This window comes from Anser cygnoides, chromosome 6 (assembly GCF_040182565.1).
Source record: "Anser cygnoides isolate HZ-2024a breed goose chromosome 6, Taihu_goose_T2T_genome, whole genome shotgun sequence".
Classification (NCBI taxonomy): domain Eukaryota; kingdom Metazoa; phylum Chordata; class Aves; order Anseriformes; family Anatidae; genus Anser; species Anser cygnoides.
This window is the reverse complement of record NC_089878.1, coordinates 27448186-27470254: the sequence shown is the minus strand read 5'-3', so window position 1 is coordinate 27470254 and position 22069 is coordinate 27448186. Positions and strand designations below refer to the sequence as shown.

General features: G+C 38.7%; 1 protein-coding gene across 2 annotated transcripts in view; it reads left to right on the top strand.

The window, feature by feature from the left end:
- Positions 1-22069, top strand: part of SLC49A4 (solute carrier family 49 member 4) — a 67509-nt gene that overhangs the window by 29095 nt on the left and 16345 nt on the right. Inside the window, exons 3-8 of one of the 2 annotated variants that reach the window (XM_048072232.2) lie at positions 287-555; positions 6280-6409; positions 11567-11675; positions 12337-12404; positions 17306-17433; positions 17936-18193. In XM_048072232.2, coding sequence (XP_047928189.2) covers positions 287-555; positions 6280-6409; positions 11567-11675; positions 12337-12404; positions 17306-17433; positions 17936-18033 — 802 coding nt within the window. In that variant the 3' untranslated portion in view covers positions 18034-18193. Of the gene's footprint in view, positions 1-286; positions 556-6279; positions 6410-11566; positions 11676-12336; positions 12405-17305; positions 17434-17935; positions 18194-22069 lie in introns of those variants that run through there. The other variant, XM_048072231.2, reaches the window with a different exon arrangement.

Here is a 22069-nt window from a genome sequence, read left to right as displayed (position 1 = left end):
TCTGCAAAGAAAGTCCCTTTTATTCCCTCTTCCTTTCCTGCTTTGAAGAGAACATTTGCTTCTCCATTTATCTGAGGTAATGAGAACAGAGTAGACCTGGATTCTTTAAATCAGTCTAATTGGGCTTCTTTTAGTGTATTGAATATTCCTTTTTTTTGCACAGGACTTTCATTTCTTTGTGCAGTCACTCCATTTCAGGCACTCAGTATCTTATGTGCAATTTTTTTTATTTTTTTAAACAGGCGATTATCATCCAAATGGCTGTCATCTCTATTCTCTGTTCCAGGCTGATTCATGGAGGGCAGCTGTTAAATGGCTTGGCGGGGCCAACTGTGATGAACGCAGCACCATTTCTTTCCACGACATGGTTTTCTCCGGATGAACGTGCCACAGCAACAGCTATTGCATCTCTGCTCAGTTACCTGGGTGCTGCTGGTGCGTTTTTAGTGGGACCTCTTGTAGTGCCATCTCCTAATGGAACATCTCACCTACTGTTGGCATCACAAAGCAACACTGAGCACATCAAGGACCGCATTGAGGCTGTATTGTATGCAGGTGTGTTTAAAAAAAGAAAAGTTAATTATAAAACATATACATACTTTCATATGCCTGGTACTTGTGAAGCACTACCCTCTAGTGGCTGGTCTGCAAAGGAAATGGAACTATATTGGTGGTAAATAATGAAGTGGTAAAATGTTCTACAGTCAGAAGGGTTCATTTTTTTCCCTTTTGTGTAGCAAAAATTATAAAATAATCTTTTGTACAGATTGATTCCAAGTGAAGTAGTTCAATTGTTTGTATCAGCTGATCTTAGGAATAATGTTTTCTAGGAGAGCTTATGCTTGCCCAGAGCTTCCAAACTGTTGATCACTTCTTGAATTTTCATTAAAAAGAGAAGTCTCCATGACAGGTTGTTTTTTTCTTCTGTTTCTGATAGGATGGAAATCATATACTCCAGCATAAAATAATTTTCTGCATTAATTCAACTGTAATTTATGACTTGCGTGTGCCTTTCAAATGTGATTAGATTATTAATATCTCAGAATCTAATACTGGAATTAAAACTCAATCTGTTTCTTAACTAAAATTTTGGCTTTAACTGAAACCCTCTAGTTCTTATGTGGTGAGGAATTTCAATGAAGTGACAACAGTTTTGGTGCAAAAAACACTGATATAAAATTCACCCGATACAACATAGATTTCCTTTCCTTTCTCTTTTTCATGCGGTGGCTTCACAGCTCTTTGTGTCACTTACAAAAATTAGCAACACTCAGCAGCAAGCTTTAAGGAAAAGAGTTCCCCAAGTGCTTTAAGGGTCTGTGATCTGATTTTTAGTTGATATAGATTGGTATAGCATTGAGAGAACCTAAACTTTACCATGTTACGGCATTTTTTTCCTTATAATTCCAGCCTCTGAAATGCAGCTAAGGCTTAGCCCTATGCATTCCATAAGTCTTAAAGTAGATATATAGTGTAGTTCATAGTCAAGTTTGTGGGATTGAGTTAACTGTTTGTGATCATTTATTTCTGGCTGCTATTCTTACGGAAACTTTGTGAAATTAATACTTGTATTGGGTGAGGTCCAATCTACCATAAATTTCAAAGAAAGCATAGTAGAGTTAGGATCCCATTTCAGCAGGTAGTTGACTCTTGCCTTTCAAATACTTTTTGCTGGACTCAAATTTATTGAAACAAAGAAATCTGGGTTTGGTTAGGCTTTTATCAGAGATAAATCTGATGTTAGAGTTGAGAAATTTCATGGAAGATAAAGTGACCAGTGGGAAGGAAGGAAGGAAAAATGAAGGCGAGTGAGTTTGTGTCCTGCGGAGCAGTGGATAAAAGAGGAACAAAAATCCAATGATTAGAAAAGTGCTTTAGCCCACTCTTTATGGATTTTCCGTGGAGCAAGCAGAATTCGTTTGCCTTAAGGAAATACAGTTTTGTGCCTAAAACCACTTCTTTGAGTCTGTTAGCACTAGAAATGTTGCTTTCAGCAGCCCATTAGATTCATTTTCTCTTCTGTTCCAGGAAGCTTTCCTGAGTATTTTCTTGAGAAGCTGGGAATAGATCTCACTTGCCAGCAAGGTTCAGAGATCTGTCTTGCTGCACAGTGTTTCAGCGCAGCTCTTTCTGCCTTTCTGAGTCAGCAAGGACTTAGAAACAGCCCATCCTGTAAACCTGCTTGGGATTGTTGGTCCCAGCATAAGATCATCCTACAGCAGCTCTTCAGTTTCTTAGGATGTGTGTTTTGTGGGGCAGCTATAGTTCTTTGTTCAAAGTACTTTTAAATACATAGCTGGGGTTCATTGTGCAGCTGCACTTGCAGTGTTAGCTATGTGTCTCAAGGGGTCTTCCGCTGTTTAAAAAGGGATCCTTTTGCTGTTCAGTCACTGAAAAAGAGATGGTTCCTGAATTTCAGTGGCTTGTGGAGAATCACTGTGACAGTGGCAAAACATTCAACTGGTTTGAAATTGGCAGGAGCTGTCCCAAGAGGAGGTTGCTTCACATCCCTTATGGGATTTGTCCCATTACACCTCAGCCCTCTTTTTCCCAGGAGCTCAAGAGGCAGCTGACCCTGCTGTCTGCCTCTTCTGTGCTCTGCTGTGCCAGGTAGGCTCCAGAGGTAGAGGAAAGGCTGTCCTGTGGTGGGTAACAACTTGTGGTGGGTACCTCATGGTAGTTGTACAGCTCTGCTCACCCGTGGACCACAAAATACCTCATAGGTGTGGTAGGGTACTATTTGTCCCCTTAAAATCAGCTAGGCAGAAAATGAAAGTCAAACAGTCTTCAAAGACAGTAAAAGTGTTAGAGAATGGGACAGAACAAGGAGCTGGACTCAAGTGTCCTACCTCTTTAGGAAGTACAGCAGAGCTTAGTATGACTTCTCATCTAAGGTGCTATAGGAAAGCCAGTTTCATAGGATAGGCACTGTGCATTCTTGAGTGTTTTGTTTGTGATGGAGCTTGTTGTTGTTGCATGAGGTACTATTAGATAAGCAGCATCCAGAAGTTAGTTGATTTTTAAAACCCTAATAATGTGAATTGTTAACTTGGGATCAGTAGCGTGACAAGAGTGTGCTAATTTTCCAAGGACTTAACCTCAAACATGATTACGAAGCACTTGCTTATAAACCCATTCTGAAATTGCTCTGTTAACTCCAGTTTCTTATGTTTCATTAAATTGCTGTTCCTGTATCTCAAACGTGGACTAAGAGCTCAGCTAAAATATCACAACTTCTTTCCATGTCATCTGTGTCTCTACACATTCCGGTTCACAGCTGAAACAGTACGGATGTAGGAAATCAGGTTTGAGTTGTATTACCTGTATTGCATAAGGAAGCTCGAATCACTCTGGACTTCAGCCAGAGCTTTTAGCTATGTGCTTTCGTAAATATCAATGAAAAATCACCATTTCTTACAAAATTTTGCGTGTACGCATATATAGCTGTGTGTAAAGTATATATACGTGTGTATATAAACATATGAAAATAAAGGGGTAAGGAGGGCACTTCACATGGTGTGTGTGTATATGTATGTGCACATATATGTAAAGTGCCTTCCTTTCCCCTTTACCTTTCAGGAGAAGATGAGGGTTTCTTTGGTTTTGGGTAGGATTTTGTTCTATAAGTAGTCTGCCGTTCAGAAGGAAAAAGACTTGTATCAAGGAGACTTGTATCTCGGTAAACCTCTCTTTTTCTGTTTAGGGCTTACACAGCCAGCAGGAGTGCCTGCTTCCAGGGCTATGGCGCAGGCATCTCTCCACATCGACATTCACAGGTCACTGTGGCATGATATCCTCATTGCTTTTGTGAGACATTTCAGATTCATTCCTCAGCAAAACATATACAGCGCTCTATTTCTGCACACTAATTTATGCTGACTTGCCCAGTTCCAAGTGCTTTGCTTCATCTTTTGCACTGTCAAGAATCTAATAGCTTTCTGTGGAAGAGCTCCTCTTCCATGGCAGCAGCTCCCTTGGTCTCAAAACGTAAGATATAGGTCAATATTATCTTTTGCATTTTTACTCCCTGCTTGCAATCTAAAATTAGTCCTGGAAATGTATTTTTCTTTACCTAGTCTGGTACAATAAACAATGATTGTGTTGATGGTAGGCTTCCTAATGAAGAAGCAATTCAAGATGTAAGGAATCAAATGCATTTCGCAGTACCTGGAATTTTAGTAGAGATGCAAGTGTGATACACAAAGCTAAGATGGCAATAAAAACTTCTATTTTTAAGTAGAGGGAGCTGCTTTGGCTTTGGATAGGCTCCAAAGTGAATTCTGCTCTTTTCTTTTGTGCATGTGGGCAGTGCTTGCAAGGCAAATTCATTAGCCTAGGAAGTATAACGCTGGGAAACATTAAAGAGGTGCAAGATGGTACTACAAGGACTGCATGCTGATTTTAATAATTAAAAAAAAAAAGTGTTACTATACTGCTCCTACTGCAGTAATTTGACTGGCAGGAATCTTGAGATGGTAACCCTTAGAAGAGGCCCCAGATGAGCACCTGTTGTAAAATATTACCATGACTTAGAAAAAAATTATCAACCTGGTTTATATTCTTTGTAGGAAGATGTAGCCTTTCACCTTATGCCATTGCAGTATAATAAATAATAAGCACCTTAGAAAACCTCTGTTTTTATGTGATCACATTCTTATTGGCTCTACCCATTCACAATCTGAAATCTTCCTTTCAATATGTTATCAAGTGTGGATGTGCATGTACATATGCATGTACCTATAAATCTGTATGTAGATGCAGGACAAGGGGATAAAGAGTCTTTGGCAAGCCTCGATTCCTTGTCCAGTATCATCCTATAATGACAGAGCCTCTCATCCTTTTCTTAGATCTGAGATAACCAGTTGTGGCCAGTTCTTTATTCATTGCTTATGTTCTCAAAAACAATGTACAGGAAGATAGAAATTCATTTATCTTCTGGAAACTAGAGGAGTTGTAGAGGGACTACAAGGATCTCAACACACAAAGCGTGTAATTAGACCACAGTAGGAGAAAAGAGACACCACACAGTTCAAAAAGAATCCTTATTGATTTGATCATGGAGACTGGCATTGTCACATTCCTGGTATGCTTTCAAAATAAATTTAGGGTAGATTTTTTTTTCCGTAAATGTTCATTTCCCATCCCAATCTACAGCTGATCCATTAATGCTCTTGAGTATTATTTACTTTTCAGTTTCCTGAACTTCTTTTAGTTTAGCAGAAGAGCTGACAAAGTGCCATGTTCATACTGATTTATTAAAAAAGAAAGAAGAAAATGAATGCAACTGAGTATCCAGCTTTGTTGGAATTTATTTGTGGTGTTGGTGAACATTTCTTTGTAATATGATCACAGGTTCTTTTAAGATAACACACTTCAGCTATACGTTTTTCTCTCCGGCAGCAAAGAATCTTGTTTTCAAAGGGGACAGCAGCAATATTTTGGATTGAGGTCTGTGGATAATATGATATATGTTGTAAAAGGCCTGCAAAACAAATTAATTAGACTGAATGTGGATAGAGTTGTTTTTCCTCAGAATGTGTGATCATGGGGCTTGCTGACAACTTTCTGTGAAGTGCTCATCCCTTTGCAGGATCATGTCCAAACTTCTATTAAATGTTTTGAAGATCTGGAACACCTGCTGCTAAACAAGAGGAGCATCTACAAACAGCTGTATTCTTTCATTTTTTCCCCATATTACCTCCGTTCTCTCTATTCCTAAGCAATGGCCGCTCCTATGCTTTTCCTTTTATATTCCATTGCCACGTAGTACTGTTTGTGTCCAAGATGCTGCCTTGGTTGACCTTTCGTTTGCCTTCATCATCATGTATACCAAGTAATTGTCGTTTCATGTCCTGGGGCTTCCCCAGTCCCATCTGTTTAAAGTCTCTAGCATGCTGTTACCTGCCTTGTATTACTTCCATTGCAAAGAAATTTGACCAGATCTTCACAGTTCTCTTTAAAGAGAAAAAAACAAAAGCTTGCCTTTTGCTTCACTTAGTTCCCCATGTGTGAGCCTGTTGCTCTGCAGCTCTTTTCATTGGAATTGACTGCCAGTATTTCTCTGTCTCATTGATTCTCCATCTCAATTTGAAATCTTGCTTGGGGAGGGGGGAAAAAAAAGTCCTCCTTCAAGTTATGCAGGTCTGCTGTCAGGAGCAGTAAAGCATTTGTGGTAGGATTTATGTATCAGAGGCTGGCTGATAACAATGCTGTGCTGAAATAAGTCTTTCAGTGCTAACATCTGTTCTCTGATTTGTTTTTCTTTGCCCTCTTGTTTAGAATTTGGAATGGTTTCCTTGATATTTTCCGCAGCATTGGCCTACTTCCCCTCACGCCCTCCATTCCCTCCCAGCGTGGCTGCAGCTAGTCAACGGCTTAGCTACAGGAGAAGCTTTTGCAGACTTTTAAGGTAGGTCCTCATTTGGTTTCCACTTAAAATATCAGCACCTGAATAAATAAACACAAGTGTGCTTTAATCTTCTCATTGAACAAACAAGTTAGTTCGTAGTGCTTTTAAACAAAATCAAATTAAATATTAATGCTGAGACATAAAAGGATGCTAACTGCTAAAAAGCCAACATTAAATTTTAAATGGGAATATGTCAAGCATTCTTGCCAGAATCATTCTGCACCAACGCTGCTGTAGTCGTCCTTTTAGCACAGCTTTTCTTATGCTACACTTCTGTTACATCAGACTATACAAAATTGTTAACAGTGCATTCTGCTGGGTGTGAGATAAGTTAACAACACTGGGCATAACTAACTATAAAGCTGCTTTCTTCCGTGCTGCTTACACTGGAAGGAATTTAGGGGTTGCTTACCATTCGAAGGAGTATACAGCTGCTTTCATTCAGCCACGGGAGCAATGAATGAAGTATCTGAAACCATTGTATGATCTATTAAATCTCATTAATCATATGTTAAAATATAAAGTGGGGATAGGAAAAGTCTCCAGATGCTTCTAGACAGGTTCAAAGATGTGTTAGTTTCCTTTATATTTATTTTAAAAGAAAAAAGGTTATAAAGAAAGCAACATCTTCAGCTTTACAGCTTCTCCTTTGTTGTCTGCTTAGGTTGTTAGCTCTTTTGGTGAGACCCAGTCCCTCACTTAGTGTTTGCAGAATGTCTTGTGTAATGGGAATCTGGTATCAGAGCAACTGTAATAATAACACTGAGTAATTGTGAAGGCCTGTGCCTGGTACTTGATAATGCATAGAAGAGCTTCCTGGGGCAGAAGAGAACCGTGGTGCAGAGTATGGTTGATTTCACTAGGGAGCTTCAAACTCTTACTGCAATTGTTTCTTGTAGTAATATAGTTATAGGAGCTGAATCTGTTCAAAATAGTCTGCTTAAAACTTGGTAATTTTAGATCTTCAGGCATTTAGTTGCTACAGATCTATTGTGTTCTGTACTTCCTAAAAGTATGTTTAGGGCCAGCAAAAACAACTTATCCCCCATTTTTGTTCCCTGGTGGTTTTGGAGAGTTTTGTTTCAGTTTGGGGGAGTAAATTGACAAAACGCTCACTTCTGTGTGTTCATCCTGGAGTAGGCTGGCAGCTGGGAGAAGGTGTGAATACAGTTGGCTGGTTAGTCTGCAAAGTGACCTACTCAGGATATTAAAAAATAGCAATTCCCAGAAGGACACTTAGCACACACAATGATGTTGTTAAACACCCAAGCTGGTATGTGCTGAGACCCTGCCTGAGGGCTGTGTTGTAAAAATGTTGCTGTCAAACAGAAATCCAAACAGCAACTGACTCCGCAGGTGAAGTGTAAAATTTCAGTTGACAGTGCTCCATTTGGGAGCTTTATAACTATTATATTGCTTGTTCAACATATTATAAATACTGGGCCTGTGATACTGGTACAGTCAGGAGATAAACAGCAAAACTGGCTTACCATTCACAATCAACAAAACTTAGGAAAACAACCTGGACACTTAAATAATGAGTATAGTTTACAGCGTTTCCAAGAACCAAGAGGGTTTTTTCTTAATTGCTGTCAGGTAGATCCTTCCCTCCCCTCCGGTCCTTATGCATTCTTCCATGCTACCCCTTATCAAAGGCACTTCTTCATTCCTCTGTACATGAAGCAATCAACAGTTCATCATTAAAACCACTTATCTTGGGGAACCTTTCAGCAACAATCCATCAGGCAAGGGTTTTTTTTATAAAAGAAAATGGTATCTGCTGTGCTTCAAGAGAAATCCATCAGCTGGTTCATTAGGCTTCTGAGCTCTGTTCCCTGCCTAATCTAGACTTCATAATTCTTGGCAAAGAAGGTCTTTCTTTTGACTTAGTCATGTAGGCTTAAAGGTAATCAGCTGATGACTACCAGGAAATCAGAATTCCTCCTTTATTGCATATTTGCCCTCTGGTGTGAGAACTGTGTGTGTAAGAAATTTAGGATGTGTGTGAGCTGGTCAGCTGACTTCATCCAACCATGCCCCAAAAAACATTCTTGAGAACTGAGGCTTTCATCACTTCCCTCTTCTCTGCTCTAGGCTTCAGGTGTTTGGTTTTTTTTTTACTTCAGACTAAAGCTGTGCAGCATAACTCTACCATTGAAGTCACGGACTTTTTCCTTGGGTGCCAAAGGGATCTGTCACATCCTTGCAACTCCCACACTCCTTTGTGCCTTTAGGTCGTTGAGCAGTTGCCTTCATGAGCTGCTCCTTGCAGAGTTGTATTTTATAGGTGGTCTTAGGGTCAAGCACCCTCTGTAAGGCCATTTTTGGGGGAGTTGCTTAGGAGCATGGTTCCTTCTCCAGACTGGGAGGTTTCCTGCTTCTGACAGATTATAACAATTAGCTGATCTCTGGTTATCTCCCAATACCAACTCTCTCAGCCTGCAGTGGGAGTTGACAGATTAGTCATGGCTTGAGAGCTAAGCCCAATTCTTTTAACAGTCTATTACACAGTGTGACGAGTGTACTTTGAATTTCCATTAAAAAAAAAAAAAGTAATATGCCCTTTCTCAGTTTCTTTGGTGAAGTGAATGTGATTTTTTTTCCTTCGTATTTCAAAATATGCCAAAAATTTCCCTGGTAAAAATTCTAATACAAGTAAACGTTTTGTCTTAACGTTTGTGTTAAGAGAACATACAGTGATTTTAGCTTTTAAGTAATTTAGATGCTAGTAACCAGTTACATGCCTTTTATATCTTCAAGGGGCTGTGTAAGCTGTTTTTCAAATTTGGTAGTAAGGTTTTTGTATATCGTTACTACTTTCATGAAACTTTCACATGACATCACCATCCGGGCTGAGAGCAGCTTGGAGTGTGCCTGGTATTAATAGGCACTGTCAAAGTTATTTTGAAAATGTTGACTGACTTTGACAGGGCTCCCCTCTGAACCAGCCTGTCTGATGAATTCTGGTACATTAAGCAGGATTCTGGGGACGGAAAAAAAAAAGAAAGAAAAAGGGAAGAAAAAAAAAAAGGCAGAAGAAAAAGCCAATTTGTATTCCAGGAGAATGGAGCCTGATGCTGATATCCTGTCATAAAGGCTGATATGATGGAAAACAGTGTGGGTTCACCAGTTGATGGTGTGACAGACAGCTCATTTCTCTATTTTCAGTGGAGCAGTTGCAAAATTGCAAAAACAAATATAAGTTGCTGAAGCCGTGAAAAGTGGAGCTGATGCTTGAGATGTTTCAAATGGCTTTAACACTTAATGCAGCCAGTGCTAGCTCTTGCTGGACAAGGGGACAAAGTGACATCTGGTGATTGGTGCCGCTTTGCCACTGCATGCACTCTTTGTCCAGGTTGGCTGCTTTAATGTGAAGAGTAGGCAGGATGGCAGCATGGGAGCCTCCGTCACTGGAGGATGTCGTGATGCAGAGCTGGGTCTGGTACTGGGGCCAGGAGCTGCACGTGGTGGAGCAGCTACCCCACATGCCCGTCTGTCTCGTTGCTGGAGTTACAGAAAATAAACACACCACAGGAGATCTGGGTCAAGTAAGTTACAAAGTGCTTACCCTGCAGAAGCAGCTCTTTAATGAAGGTGAGGTTCAGACAGATACCCAAAGATTCTGAATAATGAGCGAGTGTTATTTTGGAGCAGTGCTTTCAGACTTGTTCCTTCTTTGCAGTCTATAATGTGGCTATATAATGTCCGTGCAAAATGAATATGTTCCCTTTTATTTTCTTCTTACAGGTACTGGAATAGCTCTTACATGGGTAGTATTAAGTAACATCAGAAAACCTGCCTTAAGAGAGATGTTAGGATGACACAGGATACACTAGCATAAGAGTACGGCATTCTTAAAAGAGAAAAAGTTGTCAGGAAGACAGCAAATGCATTAGCATTCAGAGAAATATAAGCCATGTGTGGAAGAGCTGGAAGTTTGGGAGTTGTTTTTCTTTGCATTAAAAAAAAATAAAATAAATCTGACATGAATGATACTGAAAGAGGAGGATATGTTCATGTGATATAAATCTGTTATTCAAGATGTGGATGTGTGAGAAGAACAGTGTGCAAAAGAGTGCTGGCAGGGGTGCTTTGAATCTTCGAGGGGAGTAAAACAGCGTAAGCTGCAAACCTCTAAATGTTTTGGAGATTTTTTTTTGAAACTCTTAGCTTCCCTCTTGGCTTTCATAACTAGGTGCTGTTAAATTGCTGCTGCATACCAAGGAACTGGTACTGCTGATCAATATCAAGTTTATATAAATTGTTTGGGAAGGCGTGTGAGGGGGTGCGTTCTGTGGTTACACAGATATCTCTTGGGATAACCTTGGAATTGCCATAACATCTTTTCACTTAAAAATGGCAGTGTTACAGGGTCCAAAGCATATTTTCTGTTCCCAAATGGAAACATTTTATAGGAAAAGTTGGATCCCCTTAGCAAAGGTGTCGCATTTAATTTTGGTTGCGGTGATGGCTGCAGGCAGGGGGGGATTGGTGGTGTTTGTCTGCCAAATCTTGTTTAGCTGTGTACAGTGATGATAATGACACAGCTTTGATGCTTTATCTTCACCGAATACTAAGAGTTGGATAATTTAATTGGGGAAAAAGCAAACATGTTGAGTATTTAGAGCAGACTATTATACTTGTCTCTGTGTTTTGATAGCTCAAACTGTCAAAATTTCCCACTCTTGCAATTGTGCACGCCTTATTTCCCAAACCTTCCCTCTCACAAAATAAAAGTAAAAACAATTTTAAAAGTATGAATCTCTGATTTTATACTTGAAATACGCTGTTTGTAAATTGAATTAGTGCTTATTGTTTCTAACATGCACTTAGGTTAAATGGGTTGCCCATGCAAATGCAGAATTGCTTGTGGAAATGAGAAACATATGAGCCCAGCGTGTTACAAAGTCTTTGAATGTAGAGACTGGCTTTTTTAAATACCACAGTGCTAAGGCAGTAACATTTCAGCCACTGGTATTTTAGTGACATGTCCGGATAACTTCATTGTTTTTCCTGGCTCACTCATCCTTCAGAACTCTGCTATTTTTCTTGACGGGCAGAATATAGATTCTAGGGTGCAATTTACTCTAGCAGCTAATCGTGGTGCACAATTTCTAATATAAGCTGCAGCTAATTGTGTATGTTTTGCCTTCACAGCAATTTCCGATTCTTGATGATTGCTTTAGCCTATGCTATACCACTGGGTGTTTTCTCTGGCTGGTCTGGTGTTCTGGATTTGATATTAACGCCAGTTCATGTAAGCCAAGTAAGTATCTCCTGACTGATAATCAGCAGCTATTTTGTAAGTGGTGTGTTTTTACTCTGCACTAACATACAATTTTATCAAGTTTTTATGCTTAAGCTGCTGTTAATACATATGGACCACTTTTCTCCTGAAATTTTAAACAAAATAATCTATAGCTTTCAAGCTGTCATGATTCTTCCTGCTGACTCTCCACTAGTGTTTAGTAGTTTCAGAGCTATGTATACCTTTTGACAAGAACAAAGAGGCAGATAAACAAATGGGAGTGTTGTTGGCTGCTGCACCTTTAGTAATAGAGAATAATGTTTACCAGGTGAAAGGGATGAAGTGGGGGGAAAAAAGAGGATTTCTAAGCTTTTAATAGAGTGCTATAAAAATCCAGAGGACATTACTCATATGATTGTATAAATAGAGGTCATATTTAGGGCATAGGCTACTTGGTCATACTTTCCTCCTAGTGAATTTATTTCCTCTTAAATATCCTAGAAAAATGGTCTAGCACCTCAGGTTGTTTTTGGGGGAGGTGCCAGGTGGGGTTGCTAGCAGTTTGCAGCCCCTGTTCACCCTTTGTTTTGAAAGTAACATCTTAACTTCTGACTTTTTTTTAGCTTTAACACATTTCTTATTGTGTTGTTTTTTTTTTTTTTTTTTTTTTTCCTGTCAGGTAGATGCAGGCTGGATTGGATTTTGGTCTATCGTTGGAGGTTGTGTTGTTGGCATAGCAATGGCAAGGTAGGAATAATTGCATCCATTTCTTCAACTGTGATTGTCATTTAGCTTATACTCTTAATAATGTAACTTTTTTTCTCTCATCTTTTAGATACTTGAAATGGAAAATGCATAGTTCTGGGGTTATGATGTGTTTCTTGTAAAGCGTTGGATTTGTATATTCTGTGTTACTGCTCTCTGGGGGTTGAGAACTCCACACACTTGTGCCTCAATTCAACAAGTCATATCGTTATTCCTGACAAGTGCTTCCCATCCGTTCTTTTCAAATGGTTATTGTGAATTCAGCTGCCTGGAATTAAGGAGAACCCATTATACCGCATTTGGAAAACATCGAAGAAATAGTGTCTGTCTCCTTCCATCAACACTTTTGGGTGTATTGATTCCTGAAGGGATATTGAGAATGTAGCAAAGGCAGCCTAGACACAGTAATGGTATGTTCCACCGCAGAGAGATTAGTCTGCATCTGTTTTGACAGGTTGCTGGATTTCTGTATGGCCTATTTCTTGTTATACTGCTGTGGGTTGTGGTATAGGTGTACTTACACTTTTCATATATCTAGACACAGCCATTGTAAATGCTGAATGATATGGGAAGCAGGAAAACAAGGAATGGGTTGCCCTTCCAATAGGCTGCTGATTTTTCTTCACCGAGGTTCTCTTTTAAAAAAAAAAAAACGTGGAGGAAATTTTTCTGGAGGAACTTTAGTGAGTTTACTGACTAAAAAACTGACTAAACTGACTAAAACTGACTGTGTTTCCCTTGCATCTGGATTTCTGAGTGCTTCCAAGGCTTCTTAATGCCTGCTCTTTATTTAGTTCTGCAGTGAGTTTGGCCCAAGTGCAGGGGGTCTGTCGTCACTGCCGGCACTGTGGGTTTGTGGACCCCAAGAGACATCTTTGTAGGTCAGAAATCAAAGCTCTTTTCACTTCCTCTGCACCCTCAGAGCACACAATGCAGAAAAACACGTGAGATTCCTCATCCTGACACTTGACGTGCTGCTTAGCAGCCATGGCAGAGGAAGAGGAGAAATCCCCTGACCGAGGGAGAGGGAACAGGCATTTGCCTCCTGTCCGCTCTGTGCAGGCCGAAGGGCTCAGTATATCCAAACAAAGTTTGCGCCCTGCTGTCTCCTAAAAAATAAATTTAAAAAAAAAATGTATTTTTGATTGGCTAAGTTCAGATATAAGTTTTTTATCCTAAAAAAAGCAGATGCTTAAAACCACTGCTGTAGGTGACCTAGATAGATCGCACAATGTAACAGGTGGCATGCCGACTTAATCCTTTCCGTCATAGGTTAATCTCATTTATTTGTGATGTTTCAATAGTAGAGGGGCACCCTTAGCAGCTCGCTTACCTTTGTTAGGAGAGAACCTGCTCTCTCAATGCCAACGTGCAAATCTGAATCTTTATGGTAGATGAATTTATTTAATATATTGCCTGGGATAAGATTCAGGAAATGCTGAGTCTCTAACTTCTTCAAAATTAATTTCAAACCTTGTTGAATTTGTTGAATATTAGTACTTTGTAGCATCTAGAGCTTTGCTTTTGAGTAAATTAAAAAATAAATAAATACTAACAGTCTGTCTCCGAATATGTCTTTCCAACTTGGGCAGTATACAGTTCAAATGAAAAGGTTTACACACAGAAAGTGAGGGAGATGGTGATTTGTCACTCCTGATGGATGACTCTCCCTCTTAGGTCTATTCAGCATTTATCTGTGTAGGGCAGAATCAATGACGAGTCTGACTGTAATCTGCTGAAAGTTGTAATTAGGAAAATTAAGTAATGATTCTTGTCAAGGGTGACAGGCTGATGTATTTCAGCGTCAGAAATGTGATTTGCCAAGCAAGCAGCTCTCTCCCTTAACCACTTTTTAAGAAGCTGGATTTTCTTCTAATATTTTTTCTACTAGTTTATCAAAACAAAATTGGTACAGCTTAGGAGTTTGCTCTTTCCATTTTTGGCAATGCAAATTCTACCATTTAGAACAGTAACAACCTGGGGCTTGCGCTGGAGCATTTGTTCCCGCACGTCACAGGAGATGTTAAATCATCTATATTTAAAGTAATGCCCAGTTTGGAAATTCATTTATCTATCTCATTTTCCAAATGGTGCCAGTTTTCCTGAGCACAATATATAAATCCTCCTGTTCTACACCTACTACTTTCCCAATAGCTGTGAACTTCGATATGTTTAGCTAATTTGTGTGATGCATTTTCTAATTGAAAAGCTTGGACTATTTTGGGCAGCTGGCAGGTGTTTTGCCCTTTGCTTGCAGCTTTCAGATGATACTGGCTTGAAGAAAAGCAATGTCAAAGAGCGACATTGATATTATTGCATGGAAACATAAATCTATTCCCTTTCCTTAGTTTTTTTTTTTTTTTTTTGGTCACATTTACTAATGACCACAGATATTTCTGAGTTTTTGTCCTTCACAGTTCAATCTCTCTTTCTGCTTTTAACCTGCAGTGTTAGTCAAAATGCTGAAACTTCATGACATGGTGATAATTTCCTTAGCAACAGACAGTGTTGTCAGCAACATGGGGTTGTGATTTTAAATGTAGGATCCAGCCTAGGGCTGATTTACAGGGTTACAGGAACCAGCTACCAACAGTAGGCTGAGAGATCTGTGTCCTGGGGGTGGTAAGGGTGAGTATACACCTTCTTTCATGGTACGCCTACTTTAGCAGATACAGACATCCACTTACGTGCTAGATTGTGAAAAAGATTTAAACAGAGAATTTTGGAAGTGAACACTGGGACTAAAGCATTAAATATATATATATATATAAAAATATATATTATTATTGGATTGAAACCAGCATTTGAAAAGTTGATTTGCTTTACAGTCTTCTTTATTATTCTGTAACCAGACAAGAAGCAGAAAGCGCTCAATTACCAATTTCAGGCTAGCTTGCTAAGTTATTTTTTCCATTATTTCTGTTGCTGGCTAAATTCAATAGCTGATAAACCTTTCAGTTTATATTTGACCCTTCTGGATTCCTGTGATAGCTGAGAGCTCCTTGGAGCACATTACTACCAGTGATATCCAAACCAGGTTATTTGTGTCAAAGAGAGTTGCAGCAGCTCAGTAAAGATAGATATTTGCTCCACTGAATCATCTTGAATGGTTTAGGTGGGTGTCATCCTCCCATTCCCACATATCCCTGGTAGTAGGGTAGAAATAGAGGATCCAGACCTATTGTCTCTGAATGTCCCTCCCTGGAGGCTGTTATTTCTCACTCTCCATCATTACCATCATTAGATGGGATGTGCATAACTGTTCTTGCCTTTAAAAAGAGGGAATAGTGATGTTGCCTGCCAGCAGCCAACGTAGGGAGTCTCTGTGGAAGATGTCTAAAGCTTGCACATTGAGAAGCTTTTAAAATTGCTGATTTTGACCCCAGTGATCCTGAAGAATAATTAAAGAAACTGACAAACTACTGAGAAGAAGTAATCCTGATTGCTGAATTTGAATTGTCAGAAAAAAACAACAGTAGCAGCTAACCTCTGACTATTGGGGATTAACGCAAAAGCCACTTGAACACTGCAGTCATAAACTTTTAAGATTATATACAGCATTGATCTCCCTCTACTGCTTATTGAATTACTTGCTGCTAAATTCAATGTGGAATTAAAGCTCGGGTAAAATCAAAATAAGAGGAAAAATTGATAATTTTTTTTTTTAGGATCTCATTACTCATACATCTCTTACAGTGTATGTGGAGCTAGGATTCCTAGTTCTCAAAATGTTGGTGGCGTTGTCTGTTTTATCAAGTAGGCTGTGGTATCTGCCTGTGAGGTGATCATTGTCAAGGAAGAAAAGGCAATTAGCTGACAGACTGGATGGATTTTGTCATGAACCAATGTAACTGGATTGTGCTGCCATTAGCCTGAAAGAAGTAGGGGAACTCTAAGAAGGACTATAAGACATTCTTTAAACATACGTCCAGCCCAAAGTCATGTCTCTTAACCTGTAGAAAATTACTAGTGGATAAATGACGTAGCCTTTTATAGTGTACCTGTTTTAGTGTCCAGGTTGAAATCCCTTTTGAAAAGAGCAGTTGCACTGATAATTATGCCATGTGAGTGTAGTTCAAATGCAATATGTCTTCTTGAAAGAAAAATGGAAAAAAAAATGGAAAAAAAAGCGATTGTACCATCAGGTGGTGTAAAGATCACGTTTACCTATGTGTAACAGACTGCCCACGGACTTGTGGAGATATCCTCACCCAGATTATCACTGAAGCACGTGTGTAGGAGAGGCGTGGCATGCAGATGTGTGGTTTCTGGAACATTTCAACCCAAAACAGCCACTGGCAGAGTGACTGTATGTGTAAAGAGTTCCTGCTTTGCCTAAGCCATTGAGAGCTTCATCACCAATGTATTTTAGGGTTCAAAAGATGTTCCTTGTTATCATCCATCTAGGGACTCTGGTATTGGGAGTTCTGTCATTTCCCATAGGAATGAATCATTGAATTTAACTATGTCTTGAATGAAATAAATCAGCCTCCTCATATGCTAATTGTGCAGCGAGTCTGCCAAGGGAGACAAAACAGCGGTGTAAGTAGTGGTGCGATGTTGTGCCCAACAAATGCGGGGGGGAAAAAACCATTCTTGTATACCAAGTGCTTTCAATTGATGCCTTGAGAATTTTTCTGTTTTGGTTATTTCATGACTACTGTTTCATGGTTATTTCAAATCCGTGGCTCTTGACATCTAGAAATACCACTGTTCTATAAAAAGTTTTTTCCTATTTCTGAAAATGAGAAACGATTTTTTAAATCGTGTTTACAGTTTCCAAAATGTTTAATGAGAATTTAATGAATGAATTGTGAAGCGTTACATTTTAAATAATATGAACAATAACATTTTTACTGCTCTCATCTGTGCTTTTATTTTAGATTTGCAGATTTTATCAGGGGCATGCTGAAATTTATACTGTTGCTGCTTTTATCTGGAGCAACGTTAGCATCAACCTGGTTCACTCTCACCTGTCTAACTAGTGTCACTCATCTGCCTTTAACCACAGGTATTGACAATTATTTTATTATTTATAATTGGTAGTACAAATAAATATTTACAATCTTAAATCAACTATATATATATATATATATATAAAACCTGGTTTAGTATCTTTAGTAATATAGTAATTTTACCAAGAGCAAACAAAGGGTTTAGAAAACCTATCTGAAATCTCTGTGGTATCTTTTTAGTAACTTCATAAAAAGATTAAAAACAAAAAAGCCCACAGTAGTTATGACAACATAGAGTACACATTTAAGATTTATTCTGGGACTGAGTGCTTTTCTGTTTTGAATGTTTTGTAATAACAATGGTGAGAAATAAAACAAGAAAAATCCTAAGAATGGGAGTAGTGTTGCATATAAGAAAAAACAGTGACATGTCTGGAAATTTAGGGTTTTGAAATTTGCATTAATTATTGGAAGCGTGTTGCAGTTTAAACCAAAGTGAGTCGTGGTATTTTCATTTATCTGTCTCCACACTGTGCTGACTTCCCCCCCCGCATGCAGGTTCAGGGAACTACTGCAGCCCAAAATTAACTCATCCTGCACCTCAAAAGGATGGGGAAAAAGCTGTTGGCAGAAGTGGAGGAAAAGATCAGAGCTGAAGCTTCCAATGGGCTGTGCCCTTATTTGAAAACAAGCACTGCTTAATTTTTTAAATCTGTTGTTCACCTTCCTCTTTGCACCTGTGGTCTCAAGACTTTCACTCAGCAGAGTATTGAGTTACTAAACTAAACCATCAAGATTTAAAATATATATTTAATAATTTAATAAAGGATTATAATTGTATTTTAAATATAGTGCCATTTTTGTGATACGCAAGTATACGTGTTATAGGAGAAATATTTTTACCCTATTTCTAAGAAAGAAGTTGTTGTGGAAAGTAGTCTATAAAATGCTGTTTTATTCAAATTAACTTTGAGTTTCAGTAAATGTCCTTGGTGCATTGCATGTGTCACAACTATAAACTAGAAATGGATACAGCAAATTGAAATATATGATCAATTCAGGAGAAACACCATCTGGATGGTGGTTGGTCAAATTCGTGATTTATCTTAAAATTTCAACTTTTTTCAAAAATACTTCCACTCAAATAAAACCTAACTTAATAGATAAATCAGACTTCACGGTGGCTATTGTCATAATAAATGACTACACTTCTCCATCAAAGATAAAACAAATGCAATAAAAGCTCTTATTTTTTTGTGCTTGTCTGCTTCATCACTACAAGCCTGCAGTAACGTAAATTTTTACAGTGACTCCATCCTCTAAATTGATGCAACAAGCCAAACACATAAATACCCCTTCAAGTCTATGCATAAGAATGAAGCAAAGAGGTTTCAAGAGGTGGAAGTCATTATGTATGTACTCACCAATGATCCAAAACAAAACCGGTGGAACTGATTTTTACTCTGTTAAAGTACTCAGCATGCAATATAGGTTCCATAAGAATTCATATTTGTTTTTAGGTATTTCTGTGTTTTTTTGAAAGATCTGCCACTATCAAGGCGTAAAAATACCTAAGGTATTTAGCGTTTGATAGGAAGTATCCTGAACTAACATCCTCTGATAAAAAATATAGGGATTGGATTGTTCTGTTCATGCATTTATTGTTTGTTCTAAAATGGATGGTTCCTTAAATTGAGTTGTAAATTATCTTTTAGAGTTTTCTGTCTGTGTTCTATATGTAACTGTAAATGTTGAAAGCTTTCCTATAAAACACAAGGTTGTTTTGAATAGAAATGCCATCAATATGGTGCATTCCTCTTGGGGAGAGGGAGGGGGAGAGTCAATCAAGGTGTCAGGCACTGGGCCTCAGGGCCTGATGTATAGCTACCAAATAATATTTCCTTTTTCTCCTGTGTCATAATATTTAAACTTCATAGGTAGGTTGGGGAGGTTCCATATCAGCCTTTTCTCATTAAAGTTCATATAAAATAGATGTAACGCGCCTGTTTAATTTAGATCCTTGTACACAGAAAAGCAGTGGTATATCTCTATGAAATACGCTGTTATGGATGAAAACACACAAGCTATTTAAGCTAATTTATGGGACTTCATGCTAGATTATTCCTCAACATAATGATGCAATATGATGATGACCCGTGCGTTCCACAGTAATTGAGAGAAATGGTACGTTTGAATTGATTTTGATGAGCTTCTTTCTTTTTTTATTTCTTTTAATTAAAAGTTTGGGATGTAGAGTATATCAGCCAAAATATGGGAGGTCAAATGCAGGCCGTTGGTTAGTGGCTTTGTGAAGTGGTTTGACACAGCTGGTTCAGTTAGAAGTTGCTCTTCGTACTCAGCAGGCCAGGGTTGACAGTGGACCTCTAGGTAGTTGTCCTCTGAGTGTTTTTGTATGGTTAGAAGATGGGCAGAGCTAAAGCAGCCGTCATCGTGGTGCGTTCTTGTTTGTTGGTTTTTTGTGCGTGTGTTATTTGCTTTTTTTTGTTTGTTTGCTTTGTAGCATTAGTAGTAAAGGTCTATATAATGCTTTGTATCCTAGAGCTACTTTGCAGGCATTAGTGAACACCTGCTGCGAAGCAGGGATTGTTATGTTACTGAAGACGACAGGATTTGATGCAACCAAAAGGTTGAGCACAAGTGTTAGGCCTGGCAGTGCTGCTCAGCAAGGGATGGATTTTGATCCACACATTCAAATACTGAGACAGAGCAAACAAGGTTCAAAACTGACCCTTGCGGAAACTTGTGTGGGTATACCTTTGATCTTGTAAGGATGTTTTCCCTTCCAGCCACGCTAGCTCCCATTCCCTGAGGGGCTGGTTTCCCCCTCCTCTCTTGTTCTGCCTCCAGCGTTGTACTCTTGAACGTCAGCTTTTGCCGCACAAAACCACAAGCACTGACACATTCAGCAGTGTCTAGAAACTCCTAAAGTAACCCCATGACCTGGTGGGCTGCTGGTACATTTATAAGGGAGCTCTTCCATTCTTCCACGCAACAGGACAGTGATTTTGATGAGGAAGCAAGACATCTCGTGCAGGTTGTTGTACTGGTCCAGGCGTTAAGGAAAGCTTTACCCTACAGATGAAGGCAGGTTAGAGAACATCATCATCCCCTTCATCTCAGCCAATACCTGATTGATCCACAAATAACGTTTGCATCCATAGGTAGACCTTGCCAGTGGTTTCCCTAGGTCCAAAAATAGCCTTTTCCTTTGGTATATGGATATTTTGTGGCATACTTGCTTGTTCCCCTCTTCTGAAAACCCTCTGCCCGTCTCATCTGGTCACCAGACTAAGCACTTGCATGGGTACGTTTGCATGCAGGCATGCTTTTGAAATGCTAAGATAAGAGAGTTTGGGCAATTATTCATCATAAAGGAAGGAGAAGAAAATCTCTGAAGACCTTTTTTTAAACAAACAAATAAAACCTCTTTTAATCAGTGTACTTTGTAGCAGTTGTAGTAGTGTCTCGTTTAAATAGTGGGGGAAGAATTGTATTGGAGAAAATGGTCACAGCAAAACGTTTTTTTTCTGCACTTACATTGTATAATACTCTCCTAATTCCTTGTAAATAGGCACAACATCATCTAAAGATATTTCCTACAAAACGTAATTACTTAGAATGGAGACCTTTAATGCAGATATTAAAAATCAATGACTGCATTGCGTTTTCTTTAAATGATACTGTTTAGCATTGTTTGTATTGTGTCATGCATGCATTGCTCTGCACTACCATAATATGCTCGAGTTTTCCTCCTGCCACAGTGAGACAAGTTTTCTCTCACTTGCTGACTTCTTAATATATCTCTAAAAGATTTTACGAAAGTGTATTTGGAGTCATATGTATGAACCATAACTGCCAGTGTGGAGAAAAAAAAAAAAAAGCAAGGCAGTAATGATATAGTGCTATCATAGCTACTATATCATCTGTCTCAAACACCTCTCATCAGCTAATCACAGCTCTTAAAAACCCTGGGTTCTGAAATCAGTTTACATTTTAAGCAAGCTTGAATTTTCTTTTAAGAAATTTTAATTTTAATGTATATTATTTGCATTTTCCAGCAAGTTTCAGAGATAATTTTATATAGACATTGAGCATTAAAATAGTTTTCTCCATTGAATTCCCAATGCAGCTGCTGATCTGTTTCTCTGTGCCAAGTCCATTGTTAGTTTGCTTTGTACTGAACTTCATTATGTGAATTTATGTACAATGGGATGCTTTGACCCAAAATAATTGTGTAACGCATTGTAACGCCAGTTTCGGTATCTTGCCACTTTGTATAGCTGGTAGGATCTCTGGATACAAATGCTAGCATTTTCCAAAAATTGATATGCAGCACTAGTTGCTTGCAGCTCAGATTGAATGTTTTCAGCATAGCATATCAAGAATATTTATGAGTTAATATTTATGTGAGCACATTCAGCAGAATTTTGCTTTACAAAATCTTTAGTAGTGCTGCATGGCAGATACTGAGAATACTGTGGCAACTCCACGAGTTGATGACTATATTTAGGTTAAGCAGTCTAAACTTTATTTTCAGGTTCACCAGACTGAACATTATAAACACATCTGTCTCCCCGCCCTCATCTACAAAGCGCAGTGTTGAAAAAGAGAGATGTTAATTATTTAATACTGATTGTTTTATTCTTTGAGTTTAATTTCTGTACTATAAAC